The sequence below is a fragment of the Puma concolor genome, chromosome A2 (genome assembly GCF_028749965.1).
Source record: "Puma concolor isolate L17-30 chromosome A2, mPumCon1.1.hap2, whole genome shotgun sequence".
Lineage (NCBI taxonomy): Eukaryota > Metazoa > Chordata > Mammalia > Carnivora > Felidae > Puma > Puma concolor.
This window is the reverse complement of record NC_141668.1, coordinates 115,239,346-115,264,473: the sequence shown is the minus strand read 5'-3', so window position 1 is coordinate 115,264,473 and position 25,128 is coordinate 115,239,346. Positions and strand designations below refer to the sequence as shown.

Sequence of the window (25,128 nt, the reverse complement as noted above, 5' to 3'; positions counted from 1 at the left end):
GTGTGCCTGTAATTTTATCAATTATAATCTCTGTAATACTCACTGCAGTTTATTTAAGCACCAGCTTTGTGCTAGGTGAGACATATTTCTTCCTACAGAGTAGGTGACACGAACAGGTATGGAAATGGAGACGAAGAGAGGTTAAGTGACTCGTGCAAGGTCATCCAGCTCCTGGCGGGGTTGAAATTGGAAACAGACCTGCTCCTTCATTCATCCCTCATGCATTATGGCGGGGGGGGGGGGGGGGGTTGTAAACAATGGAAGCAAGACAGATGTGGTCACTGTCGCCTTGTGAACCTGCAGTTTGGCTGGGCAGGCAGACATGGCTGGCTCAACCCCACCCACTTGCCTCTGTGTGAGGCTGTCTTATCCTTCGGGGCATTATGGAGCACAGTGAGGCAAAATGGGACCTGGGGGTAATAATAACAAAAACAACAACGATGCTTGGCATTTACTGAACACTTACTATATGCCTGGCTCTGTACTCAGCCCCTTCCCCTCGTTCTGTGGTTCAGTCTGCTCAATAGCCCATGATACCTAGATGCTGTCATTATGCCCATTTCACAGAAGAAACAACAGAGGCTTAAAGCGGTTAACAGGCCTGACGTTAGATACGCAGGTAGCCTGATGCACAGGCCAGTTTTCTCAGTGGTCAGGTGGGGGGTGGGGGAGAAAGGGAGGGGGGATCAGGCAGTGCCAGTCTAATGTAGGTGGGCAAGGCCCACATCAAGGTCAATGGCAGGGCTCACAGTGACCCTTTAGCACCCCGAGGCATTGGGCTTGAGCAGCCAGTACTTGGGTCCCTGGGAACTCTTAAGCCACAATTTTCACTTTTCAGGGGCAGTGGGTGCTGAGGTAAGAGCCAGCTTGGCGGGGAGGGGCAGGCCATGGCCCATGATGGGACTTCACTGTGGAGCGGGGAGGGGGGTGGGGTCCACCTTGAACTTAGGGGAGTTAACTGTGTGGGGGTTCAACTGCGCTTCCCCGACCTAAGTGGATGTACCTGGGAACAGAAGCCATGTTTAGTTCGTTGTCTGCCCCTCACCACCTGCATTGGTGTGCGCTGCTCAGGGGGCTCAGAGGGACCAGGGGCAGGTCACCTGCACTGCACACAAAATTACCACAAAGGACTCTGGTCCCACCCCTCCCCACCCTGCCCCTGGCCCCGCCTCCAGGGAGGAGTCTGGGAGAAGGGCAAGTCTCAGATGACCGGCCTGGCTCCCCGCCCCCTCCTCAATTTGCATACTCCATTCTTGGTCTGATAAAGGGGACACAGTCTCCTTTCAGCTGCTGCGGCACCTCTGGCTGTTTAATCCCTGGGACAGACTTGATCTATATGGGGTGTCTGGAGGCCAAGTCAGCAGCTCAGCTCTGTTGCCCACCCGTTGGGTGGCCCCAGGGCAAGCCAGACCTTTCTCTTGGCCTCGTTTTCTTCAACCATAAATGAAGATCGACGTTGCCTCCTACTCTTTACCTCCTCAACCTCTCATAAAGAACTGTTACTTGGGTAAGGGGCATTAAGGAATCTGAAATCATTGTTGCACTATATGCTAACTAACTTGGATGTAAATTTAAAAAATAATAAATAAAAAAAATTGTTACTACCGTCATGAATAGAAATCGTAATAAATCTAGTATCTGGGGCCCCTTTCTCATACCAGGCTCTGTGCTAAATGTTTTATCTTTGTTAGTGTTTCTAATCCTCTCAGCTACCCTAAGAAAGTGGGTGGTTGCCGTCCCTATTTTATAGTGGAGGAACTGGAGCACAGAGAGGTTAGGTGACTCACCTGAGGTCACACAGCTGGGAAGTGGTGGAATGGGAATGACCCCCATCCTGTTCTCTTTATGCTCTCCATCTCATTACTCTTTCCTTTGGTGTCACTGAGGGTCTAATCTCACTGTTGGCTGAATCTAGTATATTATTTCCTCGTGTGTTTCATACTCTCCTGTGAGCTGGTGCCTGGCAGCTTTATCTTTGCTTCTCGAGGGGTCTTAGGGAATGACCGGCCTGGGGCCAGTCTTCCCCCTTGACTTGGGAACCCCTGAGCATGCAGAAGGACAAGTCTGAGCCATATCTCGAAGGCAGGGACAAGGCTCCCAGTTTCCAGGATTCTGATGTCCTCACCCCTTACCTTCCCACCTCCTGTGCTGCCTAAGGTAGCTTGTTTATTGTCCTGCTTTGCTGGGTGTGTGTGCGTGAGCAGCGACTTTCCCAGCATGCCCTCTCTGCAATTCTGTCCATCAAGTAGTAGCTCCTTTCCAATGTCCTGCCCCTCTGGGACCCAGGGCCTGATCACCAGGCCTTGAGGCCTTAATTCATGAGCTCCCTTTTCTGCAGAGCCCAGCAACACAAGATGGCCACATCCTATGCCTACTCGCCCTGCTGGTGATCAGTTCTGTCCTCAACACACGGCCCCTACGGGTTCCCTTGCCTTCCTGTGAGCCCGGCCGCGCAGCGGACGATCTTACGCAGCATTTCTTAATTTCACAGAACGAAAGCATTGTCAGGAATCCAGCCTGCCCGAGGTCCAGCCTGTGCATGTGCCCACACTGTGGCTGTCCCCTGTCCACGCTGGGGCTGTCCCCTGTCGATGCTCCCTTGTGCTCAGCGCTCTGCAGGGCACGTGTTACACACACACGGTTTCTAATACTAATGTGATCGATAAGGTGTGCAGGGTCAGGAACCTGGTAGGTGCTGAAATAATGCCTTTTTCCAGGTTCGAGCTTGAGGTACAGTGAAAAGGAGAGAGTGCCCAGTTTAGGGGTGTTTGGTGAGCCAGGCACCGGGCTAAGCAGGTCACCCCCACTCCTTTTCCTTCTGAGCAGCTCCTGTCAGGTAGGCACTGGCATCATCTGCATTTCACAAGCAGGGAGACTGAGGCTCAGAGAGGACAAGGAGCTTGCCTGAGTCACAGTCTGGAAGTGGTGGGGCTGGGATTGGAGGCACTGTGTGAACAGGGGTGCCACGGACGGGCTGGCACGGGATGGCGGAGCAAAGCGCCCTAGTAGAGCGAAGCCATCTGACGGGTGGGCAGGCCGACGTCAGACAGTGGGAGAGCAGTGGCTGGGGATGGGGTGGGAGGCAGGCTCTTTGTGTCTCAGCAGCCCGGGTGGGCGAGGCCAGGAGGTGGATGAGGGGTGGATGGGGGAGGCATCTACCTGAGTGTGCATCAGTGTGACCTGAGGCCCGAAGCAGCTTGGAGGTTGCCTTACCCACTGCTGAGGTCACGTGCATCACAGCACCCTGGAACCCTCTCCCTGCCCCTTCATGACTGGTCAGCCCTGCCTCATCTGCCTGCTCTGGGTGTGGGGCCTCTTCCTCCAGGGAGCCCTCCCTGAACCACCCCACCCCACTGTGAGAGTGGACTTGCTGAGGGCTCACTGGGGCTTCCCAGAGAGTGCCTGGGTTCATCTTCATTCCATACAGCAGACGCTGCTCTCGGGCCCATTTTACAAATGGAAAGACTGAGGCTCAGAGAGGCTAAGGGGCAGGGTGGCAGCGCTGCTGTGCCCCAGCTACTCAGGACCCTTTTACTCCCACTTAAAGCCCTAGCACCATCCTGCAGAGCCTTTGTAAATCCTTACAGGATTTACGCCATCTCCACGCAGCTGGGAAGACCTGTGGGAAAGGTGCCCCCCAAACGCCCTCCCTCCCCTGAACCTTCCTGTCCAGGCTCCTTCCTGCCCCTTTCCACCCTGACTGTGGGCAGTCCCCATCCCTTCTCTACACCTTGCCTTCTCTATCAGACTGATGATGCCTGAGGACACAGACACGAAGGGGCCAGGTCCCAGCCTTCTCTGGAGAGGCTCACAGTCTAGTGAGAGGACCATGGGGAAGAGGAGGGGATGGGCCTTATAGGCGACACACAGCCACGATAATAGGGACCACAAACGCAAGACCTGCTGTGTCAGGCAGGTGCCATGAGCCGGGCACGGAGTCGAGAGCTTGACACGGACAAACTCTTAACGTTCTCTGTCATTGCTCTGAGAAAGGCACGACGGCCATGTCCCCATTTTACAGCTGAGGAGACTGAGACACGGGGAGGAGTCGTCATTGGCTGAATGTCTCAGAGCCAGGGATTGACGGTCCTGGGATCTGAGCCCAGGCCTCTGGCTCCAGGGCCTGTGCACACTGGAGGTGTTTTAAGAAATGCCGCTTTGTAGTGTGTTGCCGTTAGTGTGCACACAGTTTACACGGCCACATCAAGTGTGGCGGGGAGTGGGTGGGAATCGACAGAGAGGTCCCCTCATCCAACCCTCCGGAAGCCGGACAACCCCTGCGCTGCCCAGCTGACACCCCAAGGGCATTCAGTGACAGGATTGAATGGGTGTGTGCATGCTGGCGGGTGTCGGGCGTTGTCATCGGCCCCAGACGGAGCTTTCTCGGGGGGTGAGGAATGGTAGGCACTCAGTCCGTCTTTGCAGAGCATTACAGTGAGCTCGGCTCCCCTTCTTATCCAGGCTGGCCTTCTCCCAGGGTGCCCCGGACTTGACCCCAGTCTCTCCACTCTTCTCCCTGCAGGGAGCCGGGAGGCTGCCTTCACGTACGCCATCATTGCCGCCGGTGTGGCCCACGCCATCACAGCTGCCTGTACCCAAGGCAACCTGAGTGACTGTGGCTGCGACAAGGAGAAGCAAGGCCAGTACCACCGGGACGAGGGCTGGAAGTGGGGTGGCTGTTCTGCCGACATCCGCTACGGCATCGGCTTCGCCAAGGTCTTTGTGGATGCCCGGGAGATCAAGCAGAATGCCCGGACTCTCATGAACTTACACAATAACGAGGCGGGCCGAAAGGTAGGCAGCCAGGGAGGGGAGCCGGGCGGCTCTGGCAGATGTGCTGTGACACAGCTTATTCCTAACGGCTGGTGTTGGGTGTCTGGTGGTGAGCCCCAGGGCTCTGCCCTCAGCCTCATTCGGCTGGACTCTGTCGTCGATTTGCTGCTGGTCAGGATCTGGGTATGGCGTGAAGCGTGTCAGTTACTGGAGAGATTGAATAACCGAGTCTCTGGTAAAACAAACTGGATGGAACTTGGCAAGATGGAACGAGGGACGGATGTGATGTCTTATCCTTGGGCCCACAAAATCAGCTATACAGATCTCTGATTGTGGGGAGGAGGTGAGGTGAGTTCAGTGAGAATCATCCCTGTGGAGCAGCTGCCGGGGCCACTGAAATGTCCTTGCTCACCTTAATCAAGATATGGGTGACTGTTCTGTCTTTATTGCCTCCTGAGATCCTCCTGGATTCTGGGCTCAGCTTAGAAGAGAGTCAGGGATGTTTCGGAATGTTTCTAGTGGAGGTGCTGGGATCGAAAGGGGGCTGGACATCTCTTCCCATGAGGAGCTGGCTGTCCCAAGGCAAGGGGGCACATGGGTCTTCAGGCCCAGAGTACAGAGTGAGGGCCCATGGGTGGGGGGTGTCACAGAGAGGCAGGTCCTACCGGTGTGAGGACAAGCCACGGCCATTGAGAAACAGATTGAGTTACCAAGGAAGTGAGCCCCCTGCCCCAAGAAGTATTCAAGCACAAGCAGCTTGGCCAGGCGTCTCGGGGCTCCCAAGTCAGTGCCGCCTGGCTTGGGTGCTGTCCCAGACAGAGGCCTGAGGTTGGGAGTGGTCTCTGTAAGTGCCTGTGAAGGCCACGGTGCTGGGAGCCCGCGCTGGAGCCCCCAGGCCCAGGAGGTGCTGGGAGAGGAAAGTCTCTGGGGGCCGCTTGGAGCTCGATAGAGAAGCCTCTGTGAGCCAGGGCAGATTGGGAGTGAGGGCTCCGTGCCACCTGGGTGGGGGATAGACCACCGCAGTGACAGGACATGTGCGGGCACTACAGGAGGCCACAGGAGCCGGGCAGGAACAGGAGTGACAACAACGAGGGAAACTGCACAGGGCTATGGCGAACCAAGGAGCCCAGCGTGGTTCCTGCCTGGTGTGGCTCTGTGGGAATGCGGCCCACTGTGGCCGGACCTTCCGATTTTACACTCAGATTTTTCTGTGCAGTCCCTTCATTTTTAAGTCTGGGTGTTTAGAACTGGTAGTCACTGGTAGCTCTTAAAAAATACAGAAAAAGGTGAAAAGGAAGATGACCAGAGGCTCCAACACATACATCTCCTGGCAAAGTGTGGGCCGCAAGCTGCCCATTCAGGCGACAGATGGTTAAGGGGCACCAATCTTGTTCTGCCAGAGCCTGTTCGTCGGTCAGGTAGTCTTCTAGCTCTGGAGGCATCCGCTCACTTCATCCTCAAGGCATTCCTATGAATGGTCTTATCATGATCCCCATTTCCCAGGTTAGGTAACAAGCCGAGGTTCCCACAGCTAATGAGCAAGGTCAGAATTCGAACCCAGTGCTCCTAGCTCTCGAGCTGGCCACGCGCTGCCACGGCGTGGTGGTCGCAGCACGGGCTGGCAGCAGGCTGCCTGGGTTTGCGTTCTGGCTCTGTCGCTCCTTCCTTCACGAGAAGGAAGCAGAGCTGGCAGGAGTGTCCTCGGGGCTGAGGTGGAGAGGGAAAGAGACGGGGCAGGGGAGCACTTACCCCAGGGCCTGGCACCTAGGTGGTCCTCAGCACAGACTGGGCATAATTACAAGTCGTGTGAGCATGTGTCGTGGGAGAGGGAGTCTGTCTGGCAAGTGGCGGGGGTCACGCACGCACACCTTAGAGGGGAGCGAGCCCCCCGGGTGCGCAGAGGAGTGACACAGGCCAGCCGGGCCTGAAAGCAGGCCTCCCACTCTCTTCCTTCTCCTCTCCAGCCTCTTGCCACATCCTGTGTGTCGGAGCCTCCCAGGCTGCCAGGGTGAGTCACACAGGCCGAGCTGCTCACCTGGCCTGCCCCAGGATGATGTCCTGGGGTAAAGTGTAAGGCCCTGCCTATCCAGTCCTGTGGCTGGGAGTGCCTACCTATAGCCAGCACACCCCTCCAGGGTTCCCAGCTGCCCATTCCTCTGTATTCCTGTGGTCAGATCGCTCCTTATGGCTGGGGTCGCAGGCCACAGGCTCCGTCCCGCCCTGGAAGCTGTCACTCCCTGGGGGTGGACAGAAGGAAGGCAAGCGGCTTCCCTCTCCCGACCTCAGTTTCTTCACCTGTGCCTACCAGGTTGGGCCCCTGTGAGAACTGAAGGAGAGAAGTCCTAGCCTGGGGTAAGAAAGGACCTGTGTATATCACATGGGAGAGGGTTTTAGAAGCCATGTCACTGCAGCAGGTGTGAGGGCCATGGTTGCTGTTCCAGGCAGCTCTTGGGGGAAGCAGATGCCGGGAACTGTCAGAGATCAGAAAACCAACCTTGGTGGGCTTCCTGGAGGAGATGGGCCCCCCAAATGAGTGAGGTTTGACTAAGCAAAGAAGAGAGATGAAGGTAACCCAGGTCTGCTGTATGGAGGGGGTGGCCAAAGGCCAGAGGTGGGGACTTGGGGTCAGTTCGGGGGTCATGGGTCCCTGAAGGGGTAACAGCCGCTGTTACCTGCAAGGTCACCCGCCACGTTAAGGAGTGAGAAGGGCCTTGCATTCTCCCCTCAGATCTTCGTGGGGCTGCCTTCTTCTTACTGGTCACCTTTCAGCTCAGATGTCCCCTTCTCAGAGAAGCTTCCCTTTCAATTCCTTCTTAGCCTTTTCTCAGATGCTGCCTTGTTCTGGAGCTTGCTCCCCTCCCTAGACCATAAATAAGCTTGATGAGGACAGAGACCCTGTGTGTCTCATTCACGGCCACACACCAGAGCCTGGCATACAGAGACCTGCATACGTACAGAGTGAATGGTTGAGCACCTCATGGTCGCTGATGGTTCTGGAGCGGAGGAGGTCCGAAAATCATAGAAACTGACCAGGGATGCAGAGTACAGCTTTGGGCAGCGTCAGGAACAGGGTCTGGGAAGAGTGCAGGCTGGGTCCAACTTGATGTTTCTGAGCAGGAACAACTCTCACGGCTCAGGGAAACCCAGCTGAGGGGATACTCCCCATACCTACCAACTCCACTCTAGTTTGGGAGGACCCTTGAGGATACCCTTCCTGGAACAGCCATTGACCCTGACGCCATGTATTTTCCAGAGCCCGGAAGTAGAATTCAGGACTTCCCGTTGTACACGGGAATAGACCTGAGCACCGCTTTGTAGGGTGCAAAGGGAGGCCACCCAGGGCAGTGGCCATACTATTCAGGCAGAGCACAGAGGGAAGGCAGCTTTCCAGCCTAGCCCTGCGGTGGCCAGACTGTCACTCCCCACTACAGGGCCCGCCAAGGGTCCAGGCACATATCTAAGTGGTCAGGAGCAAGGACAGCCACTTAGCTGGGGTTAGTAAGGCTCAGTGTATATCAGCTCAGGGTCCCATCTCTGTTTGAAGCCTCCGTTTCCCCATCTGTTAAATGGGGCCCTGATCCTCAATTTGTTCTGGACCCTCAGGTGCTGGTCAGGGCCCGGTGAGGGCCCCAGTGGGGAGATGCCCGCGGGATCCTGCAGGGTGCTATTTGTTATTCAAAGACATGGGGTCCCACCGCAGGACCTCCCCCACAGTAGGCTTCCGTGGGCCCCACACACAGCAGAGGTAGGGAGCTGACAGCAGAAAAGGGGCCAGCCCGCAGCCGCTCCTGACGGAGCATCTTGGAAAGGATCACAGATGTGTTTATCGCTGGCTCCCTTGCCCCTGCTGTGAGAAGACAAGACTCAACCCGACCACAGGCTCTGGGCTTGTTGGCAGCTGGTGAGAAGCAAAAGGAGGAGGAAGTCAGGGAAGGGTTATGTGTCCTAAGGGGCAGAGGTGGGGTGGCAGGCCCCGTGACGGGGGACCCAGAGCAGCCCACCGCCTCACCTGGCAGATGAGGGAGAATAAACGCCATGGGGCGTCCTGCCCTTACGGGTCTCCAGTTTGGGTCTGAGCCCGGGCAAAGCCAGTCACTCACCTGCAGATGTGGGCCTTGGGCCTGGGGAGGCAGGGGCACCGCTGCAGGCCGGCAGGGCTCCCCCCGCACTGTCTCATGAAGTTGTGCGGTCCTCGAATCAGAATGGTCAGGGGAGAAGATAGAAATGGGGGTGCCAACAGCTCTTTTGGGAAGGTGATTTTAGAATTATAGTCTCTCCCTATTGGAAAATCAGGGGCATGATATTTTTGGAATGAAATCACAGACCGCTCAGGTTGGGATTGTAGAACGTGAGGTTCACATGCTCACGTGTGGAGTTTGGAATCATAGGATCTTTGGTTGGGAGGGAGAGAGGCGTCAGAAGCGCTGGGCTGACATCTTTGGATGGCGGGATTTTTGTGGTTTTGCATGATTTCTTCCCAGCCTTTTGGGGAGATGAACTAACCACAATTCTCGCCCTCAAGATGCTCAGTCTTGTGAGAGCGTCAGATAAGAGGAACAAAAAATAGGATTCCGGGCTACCCTCCACAGGAGAAATGCAATGCAGAAAGAAGGAGTGGCTTCTTCTTGGAGAAGTCCGGAGACCTCTGGGAGGAAGAAGGGACTCCTTAGCAGGGCTTTGAAGGTTAAGTAGGAGTCCTCCAGGTGGACAAGGCAGGTGGGAAGAAGGAGGATAGTTCAGGCAGTGCAGGTGGCCGGTGAGGTGTTCTGTGTGTCCTGGGAGAGAGGGGTAATAGGCGATGAGGCTGCACAGGGGTGAGGACCAAATGCAGGGCCTTGAATGCCAGTTCAAGGAGTGAGACTTTCCCCTTCTGCAGGAGGTTCCTGAAGAGGCTTTGGTGGAGAAGTGTGTAGGCAGGTTTCTGTTCCTCTCTGGGACATAGTGTACAACAGAGTAAAGGGGGCAGGGCAGCAGCATGTGCCCAAACTCAGCAGGGGCCTCGGGAGAGTGGGGAGGGACAGCTGTTCAGGAAGCAGAATAGACAAGACCCACCTTGGGTTGTGTTTGGGATGGATGGGTGGACGCCTCTTCTCACTGGGATCAGGACCTGGGGCAGGGGGAGACCAGTGTCAGGGGAAATGATCAGGGTACCTTTGGGTGCTTTTGGGACTGGGAGACCCTGTGGCCTGCAAGTGGGGGTGCCCAGGGGTATCCTGGATGCCTAGATCTTAATTCTGGAGAGAGATCTTGTCTGGAGCCACTTCCTGGCAGCCACCAGCAGGAGGCAGTAACAGAAGCCCTGGCCTTTGGTAGGATTGCCCAGAGGGAGGATTTGAGTGGGAAAGCAGGAGAGCTGGGCATTTGCCTTTGGGAAGTGGGCATGGGGCAGGAGGACTATGGGGAGCCAAAGAGCAGTCCTGGGGGTGGAAGGAGAGCCAGGTGCAGGGGCCCTTCCAGAGACATTCCGCTGCATGTGTAGAATGCCCCTGTGGGGTTCAGAAAAGCCCAGCCTCTGCCAGGTGCCAGCTCTGGAACCCCAGCCAGGGGGATAGGAGACCGGCCTCTTGGAGCCTCCACAAACACATTGCACCTGGCGGGGCAGGCTGGTGAGGTCTTGCTGTGCACAGAGAGGGAAGTGTGCTGCAGCTCTGGGGCCTGGAGGGAGGGAGGGGCCCTCAGAGATCCCTTCCTGGGAGTGTGGTGACTGAGTCCCAGAGAGACAGCCCCCAGGGATGGGGGCCCAGCTGGGATGGGGCTGGCCCTGCTGGAATGTGCTGCTTGCTCCGAGGGAGGTGAGCTCAGGGGGATGGAATGCCACTGGAGTGAGAAGTCACCTTCCAGTCCCTGCCCAGCCTCTCACTCACGGGAGTGGTGGTGGTGGTGGGGGGGGGTCGGTCTTGTCCCTTCCTGCCCTGCCCCGTCTGGTCTGGGTGCTCCTGGGAGCTGGATTCCCACCCTGCCCTGGCTGCAGGCAGGCCTGTGAGTCAAGGGACACCAGAGACCTGGCCCCTGGCAGCTGGGCGGGACCCAGATAAGGCTTACTCAGCTATGCTCCTCTCCACCGTGCAGAGGGCCACTTGCATATTTGACCAGATAGAGTGCTCAGCGGTGGCACGTTGAGGGCCAGAGGAGGAGCCAAGCCCTACCTGGTCTGAAGCCGGCTGCCCAGGCAAGGCTGAGTCCTCCTGGGACCACCATGCCCTCCATCTCTGCCCCAGATTCAGGAGCAGCTATGGGTTCTCACCTTCCCAGATGGAAAGGCTTCTATTCAGAATTGAGGCACATGGACCAGTGGCAGCTTTGGGCCAATCTTGACCTCCAGAGCTTCGGTCTCTTCCATGGTCTCAGAAAGATCTTCCAGATCTGACATGTGGGGAAGGGGAGGACACAGGGTTCTTAGGACCAGTGGATACCAATTTTGTCTGAGGCCACGCATTCCTGGCATTTGCCAGTCTTGTTCCTGCCTCAGGGCCTTTGGACATGCTCTTTCCTCTGTCTAGAATGCTCTTCCCTCAATCTTTGCATAACTAGCTCCTTCTATTCCTTCAGGCCTCTGCTTAGATGTCCCCTTCTCAGGGAGTCCCTCCCTGACTTTCCTCCCCTACATCTACTTCAGCTCTCTCTGGATACTACTCTGCTTTATTTTCTATGGAACACTTACCCCCATATGAAATTATCTTATTTACATAGCTCATTATGTCTTTATTGCCTGTCTTCTTCCACTTCAATGCCAGTACCTCAGGGTAGGGATGAGGTAAGTGCACAGGTGGGTTCTCGGTGCCTAGGACAGTGCCTGGCACATATTAAGTCCTCAAGAGATCTTTGCTGAGTGAATGAATGAAATGACAAGTATCTGCTCTTACCTTGGGGAATTTCCCAGGAGTAAGATTGCCGGATAAAATACAAGACTCCCAGTTAAATTTGAATTTGAGATAACAAATAGTTTCTTGGTATGAGTATGTCCCAAATATTATGTGGGACATACTTATACCAAGAAACTATTGCTGTTTAACTCAAATTCAACTTTTACCATGTTTCTTGTACTTTTAAGTACAAGTTTTTTATGCCGACATATTATAGATACACGTGCAGTTGCCCCAACACAGAAAGATACCGCGTACCTTTCCCCGGTTTTCCCTAGCAGCTTGCAAAACTATGGTACGATATCACAAGCAGGATGCTGGCATCGATACAGTCACGGCATGGAACATTTCTCTGAGATAAATGCCCCAGAGTGCAAACGCTGGGGTGGATGGTAGTTGTCTGGTTAGCTTTGTAAGAAAGTGCATCCCCACCGGCGATGTACAGGGATCCAGTTACCCCGCGTCCTCACCAGCATTTGGCATTGCCTCTGGTGTTAACTGTTGCCATTTTGGTAGGCGTGATGGTGGTAAGGCCACCGACACACTGTGGCCTTAATGAGCGTTTCCCTAATAGCTAATGATGCTGCACATCTTTCCGTGTGTTTGTTTGCCATCCATATATCTTCTTCAGTGGAATGTTTTCATGTCTTGTGCCCGTTTATTTTTATTTTTGAGTCAAAAAATTTTTTTTTAATATTTGCTTATTTTTGAGGGGGGAGCAGGGGAGGGGCAGAGAGAGAGGGAGACACAGAATCCAAAGCAGGCTCCAGGCTCCGAGCTGTCAGCACAGAGCCCGACGCGGGGCTCGAACCCACGAACCGTGAGATCACGACCTGAGTTGAAGTCCGATGCTCAACCGACTGGGCCACCCAGGCGCCCCTCTTGTGCCCATTTTCTAATTAGGCTGTTTATGTTTGTACTGTTGAGTTTTGAGGTTTCTTTATACATTCTAGATGCTAGTCTTTTGTCAGACACATGTTTTGCAAATCGTTTTTTTCTCAGTGTCTGGCTTGTCTATCTGTCCTTGTCACAGGGTCTTTTCAGAGCAGTAAGCTTTTAACTTTGATCAGGTCCAATTTATCAGTTTTTCCTTTCGTGGATAGTGCTTTTGGTAATGGGCTAAGAACTTACTGACCCCCGGTCCCAAAGTCTGTGATTTGTTTTTTTGTTTTTTTGTTTTTCAACGTTTATTTATTTTTGGGACAGAGAGAGACAGAGCATGAACGGGGGAGGGGCAGAGAGAGAGGGAGACTCAGAATCGGAAACAGGCTCCAGGCTCCGAGCCATCAGCCCAGAGCCTGACGCGGGGCTCGAACTCACGGACCGCGAGATCATGACCTGGCTGAAGTCGGACGCTTAACCGACTGCGCCACCCAGGCGCCCCTGTGATTTGTTTTTTTAATGAGCTAGTTGTTTTGAAATCAACAAAAGCCTTCTTTGTTATTTAAAAAAAAATGTATTTATTTATAATTGTGGTAAAATATACATAACATCACACTTACCATCCTAATCATTTTGAAATGTACAATTTTGCGGTGTAAGTCCAACAGCACGGAGCCCGACACAGGGCTCGAACTCGTGAACCACGTGAGATCATGACCTGAACGGAAATCAAGAGTCAGCCGTTTAAGGAACAGAGCCACCCAGGGGCCCCTCTCTGTGGCTATTTAACTTTCAATTAATTACTAACAAATAAAAGTAAACGTTCAGTTCCTCAGTCCACATTTCAAGTGCTGGGGGGCCACATGTGTCTCATGGCTGCAGTCTCAGACGGTTTCATCTTTTCAGGGAGGTCTGTTGGACAGCACCCATCAGCTTGGGGGAGCAGTGGGCGCAGACATTGGTGTTGTTATTAAGGGGACTCGGGAAGGTCTTGGCAGCAGTGGGAGCGAATCCGTTCACCTCCTGGCCCCTAGCCAGCCCAAGGGGTTCTCAAATAGTGGCCATCTGATTTCTCTTGGAAGGAATTCTCAGTGTGGCTGCTGGCCCTTCAGCCAGGGGGCTCATTTGAAACCGAAGTGAGGTGGGGAGGGGGCCCTGAGGGGCCTCCCAAGTGGGGTGAAGCCGAGGGGGCTCAATTTCACCGTGGTGAGACCTAGTCAGAAGGCGCCCACCAGGGACAATCGCTGCCTTTGTCCTCAGGAGGGGGACTGAGGTTCCTGGGTGTTATCAAATCTGCTGGGATGAAGGGAGGGGGAGCCAAGTGCTGGTGGGGGAGACAGGGAGGGGAGGGGCAGGAGTGGTCTTAGAGGGGAGGAGGGAGGAGTGGGGTGGGGCCCAGCGAGATGGGGGAGCAGGCGGGTCACTTTCCCTAATTCTGAAAGCTTGCATGTCCTTTGAGGAGAAACCCAGGTGCCTGTATGTCCTGAAAAAGGGCTCCTTGCCTGAGAAATGGGCTTCTTTAAATCATGACCTTGCAGCGTACCGTAGAGTTGCAAATAACCAACACTGCTCACAGCGGCCAGTGCTGCTGTGTCCCAGCACTCTGTCTAAGGGAGTTAATCTGTTTTACTGGCCTAACAACCTTGGGAGATGGGGGGGGGGATCCTTGTTAACTCCATTCCACAGTAGGGCAGCTGAGGTCCAGGCAATGACTTGAGCAGCATCTCAGGCTCCTGGGAAGTCCCAGAGGTAGCAGAATGAATTACCTCATCTCAGGGTCTCCCTGGATGTTGGGGGTGGGACCAGGCTCTGGGCCAGGAGGGTGCAGGCAGTGTGAGCCCAGCACTCAGCTGCTCTGTGCACCCCTCTCAAGGCCTGACGTAACACGTGCCCGCCCATTCCAGGTGCTCTCTGTAAATGATCTCACAGGGAAGGGCCTGTGTTGTCACTCCCATTTCACAGATGTGGAAAACTGAGGCACAGATCAGTTAAGTGGTACACTGAGGTTGTTGAGGTAGAAAGCATCCGAGTCAGGATTCCTTCCCGGCCATCTGCCTTTGTAGCCTGTGCTCTATGCAGCCTCTTCTCATCCTGCAGTAATGTATATATATAGTTGTGTGTGTGTACTGTATATGTATATACACACATACGTGTTTATATATACATAATATGTGTGTGTACGTGTATGTATTTGAGGGAGGGGGAGCCTAGAGGATTGGTTGTATTACAAAGTAATAATTCTAACAAGAACATTGGTAAAACACTTTATAATTTGCAAAACCTTTCTTTGACACTTTGATGGCCAAGGCTTGAAACGCTCTTCCAAGGGAGTGGTGAAAATGTGCCCATTTTGCAGGCAATGTGATTGAGGCTCTGGCTGGGTGCCACGCAGTTTGCTGGGAGGGTTGCTCTGTGGGGAGCTATTCTCCCCTGGGCTTTGAGGCTCCTGGCAGGGTGCGGGGAGGCAGGTCAGAGGGCTCCTGGCCACACTGTGCTCTTGACTCATGAAGGGATGTTGGACTTTTGTTCCACTCTGGGAGCTGCGAATGACACAGCCAGGGAAAGAGCTACAATAAAAACCCCAACTTTGCAACTTGTATATGGCGTGACCTTGGGCAGTTTTCCCCCTCTGAGCCTCAGTTTCCTCACTGGGAGAAAAGTGATGATTTGTACTCCCCAGAGCCGCTGTGTAGACTGAACGGGACAATGCTCAAGAGTGCTGGGTTCCGTGCTCTCTTGCTTGATGAGTGCTCAGAAAACAGTAGCTACTATTGTGAATATTGTTATTATTAGTAGCAATGCTAGTCATTTTAAAGATACGATTAGGTTTTAATCCCTATATCCTATTCCTAAGGATCTTTCTAGCTCCATTTAAAGCTCCCTTTTTCCCCACATAGCAGACAGGTAGCATGCTGGAAGGACTGGGGAGCAGATGTGTGAGAGGTCATTGGGATTGTCACTTTACTGGACAGGAGACCAAGCCCTTGCAATGCCACACTGGTCCTCCCGGCTCTGAGACAGAGGAGGTCTGTCTGGGTCTGTCAGTCATGTCTGAGCCGCCACCTCCAAAGAGGGCCCTGCCCTTGCCCTTTCTGGCCCCATGCCACAGGTACCCAAGTACATGCCACATTCCGGGACCTGCAGGTTGTCCAGTCCCGTCTCCTGCCCAGATTTCCCACCCAAAGGCAAGCCTCACACATCCAGCTGCCTGCCACTCTCCGCTCCAGGATATCTGCTGGAAAACTCCACCTGCCCCAAACCTCCCTGCTCATCTCGCTCCTGCCAACGGGCTCCTGCTTCATTCCTCCCAACCCCCAGCTCCATCCTTCCAGTTGTCCAGGCCCAAAAGCTTGACTTGGTCCTTGACACTTTCCTTCACACCCCACATCCAATTTGTTGATTCTAGCTGTGACATCTTTCCGGAATCTTCCCCCTTCTAACAGCCCATACCCCTGATCCTCTGGTCCACGCTGCCGTCATCTCTTCCCTGAAATAGTACAACAGCCTCCTAACTTGTTTCGCTTCTCCCACCTTGGCCCCTGTGGTCTTATCCAGCATCAGTGAAACCATGTCTCCCCTGCTCATGACTTTGTAGTGGCTCCCAACTCACTCAGAGTAAACATCAAGTCTTCACCATGCTCGACATGGCTCTTCATGACCTGGGCCCCCATGACCCTTTGACCTCATCTCCTTCTACTTCCTCTTTGCTCTCTCTGTTCTACCTGTTCCTTAAACACACTGGGTCTATCCCTACCTCAGGACCTTTGCACTTGCGGTTTCCTCTGCCTGGAATGCTCACCCTCCAGACATTCACCCCTTCACCTCCTCAAGTCTTGGCTCATGTACTACCTTCCTAAGGAGGCCTTTCCTGACCACTCTGTTTGCAACTGCTGCCCCATCTGCCTCACCACTTCCTGTCCCCTTCCGTGTTTTCTTTTTCTACATAGTACTTATGACCACCTGACATAATATTGGTAGTTTGCCAAATGATCCCAGTGTGGCTGGGAAAAGTTAAAAGTGTTTGCTGTAGGAGCCCTCCTATGGGAACAGTGCAGGCTCAGACAGACGCTTCCTTCCCGCCTTTTAAACTCAAGTCTGTGCCTTCAATATTGGTTCCTATGGACCAGCTTTACTTTGGGATTTCATTCTTAAACTCCTATGTAGCCTTTGTCTTACTCTGGGCACTATTCTAAGTACTTCATATCTATTAACTCATAAAAATCTCAACCTTGTGAGGTAAGTAGTGTTGTCAGCTGCCTTTTATGAATGAGAACCCTGAAGCACATAGAAGTTCATTGACTCACCCAAGGTCACACGGCTAATGAAGGGAGATCCAGGATCTGAATCCAGGCAGTCTGGCTCCAGAGTCTATACTTTTGCTATATTCCTTTTTTCTGCACTCACTCAGTCGTTATGTATTTATAGACTGTCTTCTTTGTGTCAAACACAAGATTTTAGAGACCCACAGATGACAGAAAACATGGTCCTTTCCATCGGAGAGCTCACAGTCTTATAGGAAGTGAAGAGCAAGTAAATAAGGGGAAAGGAAAAAAAATATTCATCCAGTAAACATTCACTAGCACCTACTAAGTGTTAGGCACTGGAAATCAGAGATAATATTTCTGCTTTTGAGATCCTTACATTGTAATAACAGAAGGAAATGGTGAATCACTGCATATATTCATGATGGCATAAGCTGGATTTGGTAAGAGACAGCATAGGGGACTGTGGGACCCCAGGATATGAGGTCTAACCATCTGGGGGTTGGTTTGGATGGGTGGGTGGTGGATGGCTGAGTGGTTGGACAGATGGTTGGATAGTTATGTGGATGGATAGATGGATACTTGAATGGATAGATGTTAGAAGATGGATGGATGGATGGATGGATGGATGGATGGATGGACAAGTATTTGGAAGGATGGATGGATGGATGGATGGATGGATAGTATTTGGAAGGATTGTTGGATGAATGGTTATATGGGTGGACAGGTGGATGAATGGATGGATGGATGAATGGATAGTTATTTGGAAGGATGGCTGGTTGAATGGATGGGTGAAAAGCTGAGCTCATTGCTGGCAAGCTGGACATTTTCCCAGTGAGATCAGCAGACCAGCTGAAAGAAAGGGATGGAAATCCATGCATTCATTAATTCAGCAAATGTTTATTAAGCACCTATTTATGTGTCTGGTACTGTTTTAGGTTCTGGGATTAGAGGGTGCTTGCCTTTATGGAGCTGACATTCCAGAGGGAAAGCAGAGGACAAACAAATAATCAAACACAGAGAGAATCTACTGTGAGAGAGCAATAAAGCCATGATTAAAAAAGGAAAGCACAGTGAGAAGAGGGGATGACAGGGGCAGGGGTGGGGGGCGTTTTATACTGGGTAGTCAGGAGGAGTCTCTCTGAGAAGGTGAGTTCTGAGCAGGAAGTGAGGAAGGGGGCCCTGTGGGGAATAGCATTGGAGACAGAGGGAACCACAGGCACAAGAGCCTGAGGCCCAGAGGCCAGTGTGTTTCTCACTGAGGGAGAGAGGGGAAGGTAGGAGGTGAAGTCACATGGGTGTGTTTGGGAGTGGGGCTGGGAGCGGGGAGGGCACATCACCTCCCAACCCCTGTGGGTTTGGTTGTGTCCTGGAAAGCCAATGGTGGATTTTGAACCTGGGCCGATGTGCCTTTGGAAGTGCACCACCCTCCCTATTCCCCTCTTGTGGGTTCCCAGCCCTGCTCCCTCCCGGCTCACAGTTGGGAGGCTGTCAGCATTTTAATTACAGCTCTCAGCTCTCAATGGTTTACAACTCAACCGTAAAACAGGCCCTGGGCAACCCGTGGCACCTCTGAGTGATTTACTTGCTTACCATTTCTATATTTAGTGCCATTTAATGCCTGTGGGCCAAGTTTTCAGAGAGAAAAAGAAGGAGGAATTTAGGGGGAGTTGGTCACATTGGTTTTTGTTTTTTTTGTTGTTGTTTTTTTTGTTGTTGCTGTTTTAACACACAGCTCTGTTTTCCAGTTATTTTCTGAGATTATTTCCCAGCCTTTAAAAAGTTACAAGGTGCCAACTAATGGTGTATTCTGTGTGCATTTCTAAGAGAGACTGGTCCCTCGCGAAGCTGCCCTTTTTTCTTGAAAGTATGTTTGCTTCCTGGTGCGAGAGAGCAGGGTTTGAAGGACAGCATGGACCAAGTGTATGACTCTGGGACAATGGCATCCGTTAGGATTTCATGTAATGCAGGCTGGACTTCGGGCCATTGGCTTCCACTCCATGCCGGAAACGGGGATCCCCCAGACCTCCGGTCGAGGCGTCCACAAGGCATCTCAAATTTACACATGCACACAGATCACCTAGCGAGTGTGTGGAAAAGCAGACTCCAGAATCTGTACTTCCAACAAGCCCCCACGAGGCCATGCTGTTGGTCCTGGGGCCATGCTTTGGGCAACATGGAATTGACCAGCTGTCCGATAGAAATTAACACAAGCTGTGTAGGTAATTTAAATTTTCTAGTAGCCACATCAAAAAAGTTAAAAAGGGGGTACTAAACTTAATAATATATTTTATTTAATCTAAAACACCCAAAATGTTATAATTTCAATATGTAATCAACATGAAGATACTGAGATGTTTTATGTTATTTTTTTTTTCCATAACAAGTCTTTGAGATCTGGTATTTGCTTTACACTTAAAGCTCATCTCCATGCAGACTGGCCACAGTCTGAGTGCTCGTGTGGCCGGCAGCTCCCATTTTGGACGGTGCAGATCTAAATCTGGCTTGCACACCTCTGGTGCCGGAGAGCCCACTCCCTCTGCAAAGTTCACTCCCATCCTGCAGGCTCAGTTGGGAGTTGCGCCCTAAAACAACTAGGAAGAGCCACCTTTGCTCCCCAGGTCCTCCAGCTCATTGGCATCCTCTGCAGAAAAGAGTCCTGCAAAAATCTGGAAGCACCGACCAGGCCCCCTTGAAGCCCTGTCCTCTAGCTCCCTCCTGTGAGGCAGGCACGTCACATACTCTTCCTCGGTTAGCAACCCTGAGCCGGTTTCTGTTGTTGTTCTCAACCCCCAGTTTTCTTGCTGAAGAATCAGGCTCAGAGAGGTGAAGTGATATTCCTGTGATCACCCAGCCAGGAGGTGCCAGAGCTAGGACTCCCAGCGGGGACACTGAAAACTCCTCTCTCTGCTCTAAGATGCTCCAGTTCCCTTGGTGTGATCTGGCTTCCGAGGACCTTCCAGGCCCATTCGCACTCCACCAAATTCGCAGGGCCAGCCCACGTGGCACTGACAGAGCCTCAGAAATGGCCGGGAGAGTGGGGCACAGAAGCGACACAGCTCTTGGTGGCTGGGCTGGGACAAAAGCCCAGGTGCCTCTGAGCCCTTGGGTCTCAGCTCCTGAAGCAGTTCCCTGTAGCTTCAGAGCAGTAAGAAATCAGTTATTCCTCCATCGTGGCCCCCCTCCGCTGCGGGGCGAGGCCCCACCCCACCTCTCTGGAAACTGGCCTGGCATAGAGATAACCCAGGGTGTTTTTCCCAGTTGCCTGGCTGGAAAAAACCTGACTACATCGGGGGCAGGAAAAGGCATATCTCAGGGGACGTGTGCCTGCGCCCATGTCCTCTGGGACATGTGGGGCAACAAGGAACCTGAGGCCAGACCGGCCCACCCTCCTGGATACCAGCTCCTATGCCCAGACACTGACACAAAGAGAACTTTTGTCCTGGGATGGGGGTTCAAAGGGCTTCATTAGTACCTGGTCGCCCAGGTGGGGCCTTGTTGGGATCAGGGAAGTTCATCTGGGGGTGGCCAGGGGCACAGAGGATGACCTCATTCTTGAGTCTTCCCTCCATGCACTGGAGCGTCCATCCCTTATGTCCCCTGTCATTAGGCCCCTGCCTGGGGTGTCAGCCTTCCTCTGTGGACTAAGTCAGGGCCTCTTTACAAGATCCCAGCGGGAAGGAAATGGCCAGCTAGGCTCCTGAGCCGGGATGAATTCATTCATTTGTTCACTAACTCACTCCTTGATTGCATCCAAATGCTGGCTGAGTACCTCCCATGAGGCAAGCCTCTTCTAGATGCCTCCTGAACAAGAGATAAGGCCAGTGCTTTTTTGGAGCTGACATTTAGGCAGGGAGGGGGGAGGAAAATGAGTTATCTCCAGGGACCGAGTCTTGGAAGATGTAAGTGGAGATATGACAGCTGGGGGAGAATGCATGGGCCACCATGGAGAGTTGCTTGGAGGAGCGGAACTGTAGCTGAGGGACCAGAGGAAGGGTGTCACAGGCAGAGGGAATAGTAGCTGCAAAGGCCCTGAGGCAGCGTGGGCTTCGTGTGGTTCAGAAAGACCTGACATTAAGTGTTTACAGAAGGGATTTCCAGGGCCGCGCAACCAGCCCCATAAAAATTTTAGAATGTTTTCATCCCCGCCGAAAGAAAGCACGTGCCTATTAGCAGTTGCTCCCCACTCCTAATTCCCCCAGCCCCGGGCAACCATTAATCTGCTTTCTCTCTCTGGATTTGCCAGTTCTAGACATCCATATAAACGGAATCGTACAACATGTGACCATTCACGTCCGGCTTATTTCACTCAGCTTAATGGTTTCAAGGTCCGTCCGTGTTGAGCCTGTGTCAGTATTTCATCCCTTTTTATGGCTGCGTAATACTCCATCATACGAATATGCCACATTCTGTTTATCTGCTCGTCAGCAGGTGGGCGCGTGGGTCGTTTCATGTTTGGGCTCCCGCGAATAGTGCTGCCGTGAACATTCTCGTCCGAGTCTTGCATGGATGCGTGTTTCTGGTCTGACTGTTGCACTGTCCTTGTGGTCAAATACCACAGGCCTTTGAAGTTTCACCTTCAGCATTGTCCTTGAAGGCGCACAGGTCTCTGGGTCAAGAGAGGAGGGTCTGGACATAGGCACCGGCCTGCTGGGCAGCACGGGCCGGCCGTGCCCTGGGCGCTGGGGCTCTGATCCCCGTAGGGCTGGCAGGGTGTGGCTGATTCACCACCGAAGCAGGTTCATAGGGGCCTTCCTCTGGAAAATGGCCAAGCTCTCTTCCAGCTTCTGTGAACTTCCTTGCTGTTCATCTTCAGTTCTGCCCGGCTGAGCCCCCGTCTTGTTGCTTCCCGCACCTGCTCAGCCCCCCGGTCTGTCATCCATGCGACTACCCGAGGGGGCTTCCCAAATGCCAAGTCCCTCTGTGTCCCATGTGAAGGCCGGGCTGGCCCTCTCCTCATGTCTTGACTGCTTCCTGCTCCCTTGTGCTCCGGGGCCTTTGCCCATGCTCTTTTCTCTGCCTGGTCTGTCCTTGCCTCCTTTTTGTCCGGCCACGTCCTTCTCGACATCCTGGTCTTGACTCAGGAGGACATTTCCTCACCTCACTCCAGTCAGTTTCCTCTGTTACTGCTCTCAGTCGTTCATTTAGTGAGTATTTTCCGGCACCAACTATGGTCCTGGCACCAGTCTAGGTGCTGGGGACCCAGCGGGGAGCAGACAGACAAGTCCCTACCTTGAGCAATGTACATTCTAGTGGGAGACAAGAGCAACCGAACAAAGAAAACGCGTGCTATGTCAGTTACTGACACAAGGGAGCAAAATGAATCAGGGCAGGGGTCAGGGAAAGTGTTCTTGGAAAGGAGAGATTTGAGCAAGGGTCAAGTGAGGGACGGAGCCCTACGGAGGGTGGGGAAGAGTGTTCCAGGCAGAGGGATAGCAAGTGTAAAGGCCCTGAGGCAGGAGCATGCCTGGTGTGTGGGAAAAGCAGAAAGGAACCTATTGTAATTTGAGCGCAGTGGACAAGACATCCGAGGTGAGGTCAGAGGTAGCAGGGGATGATAGGGGTAGATGGAGACAGAACTGTATAATGAGCCCCATGTACCCAACGCCGAACTACAACAACCCCAACATTTGGCCAAGAGCCATCAACATTGTTTTAGTCTCCACCCCAGTTCCTCTAAACCAGAACCGCTTAGGGCAGACATCATGTTACTCCACTAATCAATAAGGATTTTTTAAAAACATAATAATGGTGCTGTTATTACCTGGAACAACACAAAGAATTCGTCAATGCTCTATGATACCCCATCTGATTCAGATTCCTCCATTGGCTCAAAAACGTCTTCCAGTCGGGTTGCAGGAGGCAAACTGCTGGGGGCTATGACCACAGGAGGGGCAGGTGTGTGCTTCCCTTCAGAGCCACCGCTGGGAGAGGCTGGCCTCAGCCTGTGTGACACTTGGGTGCATGGTCACCTTCCCCGCAGAGCGTAAGCTTCCAGAGAGCAGGGGGCTTGCCTCTTCCTGCCCACCTGGCCATCAACCTCAGGGCCCAGCCTAGGGCAGGGATTAAATGAACATGTGGTGGAAAGATGAATAGTAAAAGAATGAATGAATGAATGAATGAATGCTCCGGAAGTCGGGGGGAACGTGTGGGTTCAGTGGCTCCACCTCGCTCCTGCCGGCCTCCCTGCCCCTCATGCTATAGTGGGGTCACCTGACTACCATCCAGGCCACGGTCCACATTCCCCACCCAGACCCCGTCTCTAGGGCTGACCCCGTCGGAGGCAGCCCCTGCCCCTTAGTCATCCCAGCTCCCCCCAGTAAGTCCGCTCATGAGAAAGAAGCAGACAGAGTGTGTCTGGGAGAGACGGGCTGGGGCTAGGAGGCGGCTCCTGGAGCCACCACTGGCCCCCTTGGGCCTGTCCGTTCCACCTCGAAAATGGGGTTTCTACCTTCCATGCCCTCAACAGCCCTTTGAAAGGGTTGTGCTAGAATCAGCTGATAGGTGAGCAAAGCTGAGGCCTGGCCTAGGGCCCCTGGCAGGAAGCACAGTGAAGCCCGTCTGCTGCTCCCAGCTGGACTCGCTCACCTCCAAGGGTGTGTGTAGGGTGTGTGTGAGCATGTGTGTATGTGTGTGATGTGTGCAAGCCTGTGAGGAGTGTATGTGTGTATGATGTGTGAGCATGGGGGGGGCTCTATGTGTGTATGTATGTGTTCGAGCACAGGAGGTTATACGGTGTGTCGGGGTGGGTGAGTATGTGCCATGCAGGGCTGACTGGCGTGTGGTGGTGTGTGAGAGTGTGCACACGTGTGTGTGACTGGGAGTGGGGCAGCAGGCGAGCCCGAGCACCCGTGCGACTGTGTGGTGAGGACCGCGAGGGTGTGAACGGGGTGGGGGCCGCTGGGGCCATGCATACGTGGAGGGTGCGTGTGTAGGTGGCACGAGGGGTGTGTCTGGGTGTGTGTGCCTGTGTGCAGGGGTGTACAGGTGTACTGGGGGGAGCGGGAACCTAGAAGGAGACAGGTCTAGGGGTGGAGGGGAGTCTGTCCCTGAGACGTAGCTCCCTACGAGTCCCCAAGGTTGGGCAGGGGCCAGTCCGTGGAGGCCTCGAGAGCCGGGCAGACTGGGCTCGAACCCCAACGACAGGGAGCCAGGGTGGCCTCTGAGCAGTTGTAACCTGGCCAGCGCTGAGTTTCAGAAGGTCCCAGTCTAGACCAGGAAACTTCTCTCTCCGCTTTGGGTTGACACTCCTTTTCCTGAGGCCCGGGCCGGACGCCGGGCCTGCCTCGCCGTCAGGGCTAACCCGGCTGCCCTCCACTACCTCTGTCCTGTGGGGTGTGACTTTCCCCCTGCCATTCCCACCTGAGGCAGACGGGGATATTTGCTTGAGGTCAGTGCATCCAATATGACTTAAAGAATGTGGCTGAGAAGAAAATACTCCAAATGTTTACTGAAAAAAAGCTGCCTTTTCCTCTCTTTCATCTGAGTTGCCCAGAGGAATACAGCTGCAGCTGGGTGATATGCAGCTTTCTGCTCATGATGGATTGACACGCGGGGCGGGGGTGGGGGGGGAAGGGAAGGAGGATGAGGAGCAGAGGAGGAGGGGCAGCAGGAGGGAGAGGAGCAGCTGGAGGGGGAGGACCAGCTGGAAGGGGAGGAGCAGGAGGAGGAAGAACAGAAGAGTAGCAGGGAGAGGAGGAGGAGCTGTAGGAGGAGGAAGAACAGGAGGAGGAGGAGCAAGAGGAGGAGGAGGAGGAGGATCAGGATGAGGAGGAGGAGGAGGAAGAACAGGGAGAGGAGGAGCAAGAGGAGGAGGAAGAACAGGAGGAGGAGGAGCAGGAGGAGGAGGAGGAGCAGGAGGAGGAGGAGGAGCAGGAGGAGGAACAGGAGGAGGAAGAACAGGAGGAGGAGCAAGACGAGGAGGAGGAAGAACAGGTAGAGGAGGAGCAAGAGGAGGAGGAGGAACAGGAGGAGCAGGAGGAGGAGGAGCAGGAGCAGGAGGAGGAGCAGGAAGACAAGGAGGAGGAGCAGGAGAAGGAGGAGGAACAGAAGGAGGAAGAATAGGAGGAGGAGGAAGAACAGGAGGACGAGGAGGAAGAACAGGAGGACGAGGAGCAAGAGGAGGAGGAGGAAGAACAGGGAGAGGAGGAGCAAGAGGAGGAGGAAGAACATGAGGAGGAGGAGCAGGAAGACAAGGAGGAGGAGCAGGAGGAGGAGGAGCAAGAGGAGGAGGAAGAACAGGAGGAGGAGGAGCAGGATGAGGAGGAACAAGAGGAGGAGAAAGAACAGGAGGAGGAGGAGGAGCAGGAGAAGGAGGAGGAACAGAAGGAGGAAGAACAGGAGGAGGA

At 53.7% G+C, this 25,128-nt stretch overlaps 1 protein-coding gene across 1 annotated transcript in view; it reads left to right on the top strand.

Moving 5' to 3' along the window:
- Nucleotides 1-25,128, top strand: part of WNT7A (Wnt family member 7A) — a 64,326-nt gene that overhangs the window by 20,089 nt on the left and 19,109 nt on the right. The window contains exon 3 of the mRNA XM_086697324.1: nucleotides 4,523-4,794. Within this exon, the coding sequence (XP_086553450.1) occupies nucleotides 4,523-4,794 (272 nt within the window). The remainder of the gene's footprint in view (nucleotides 1-4,522; nucleotides 4,795-25,128) is intronic.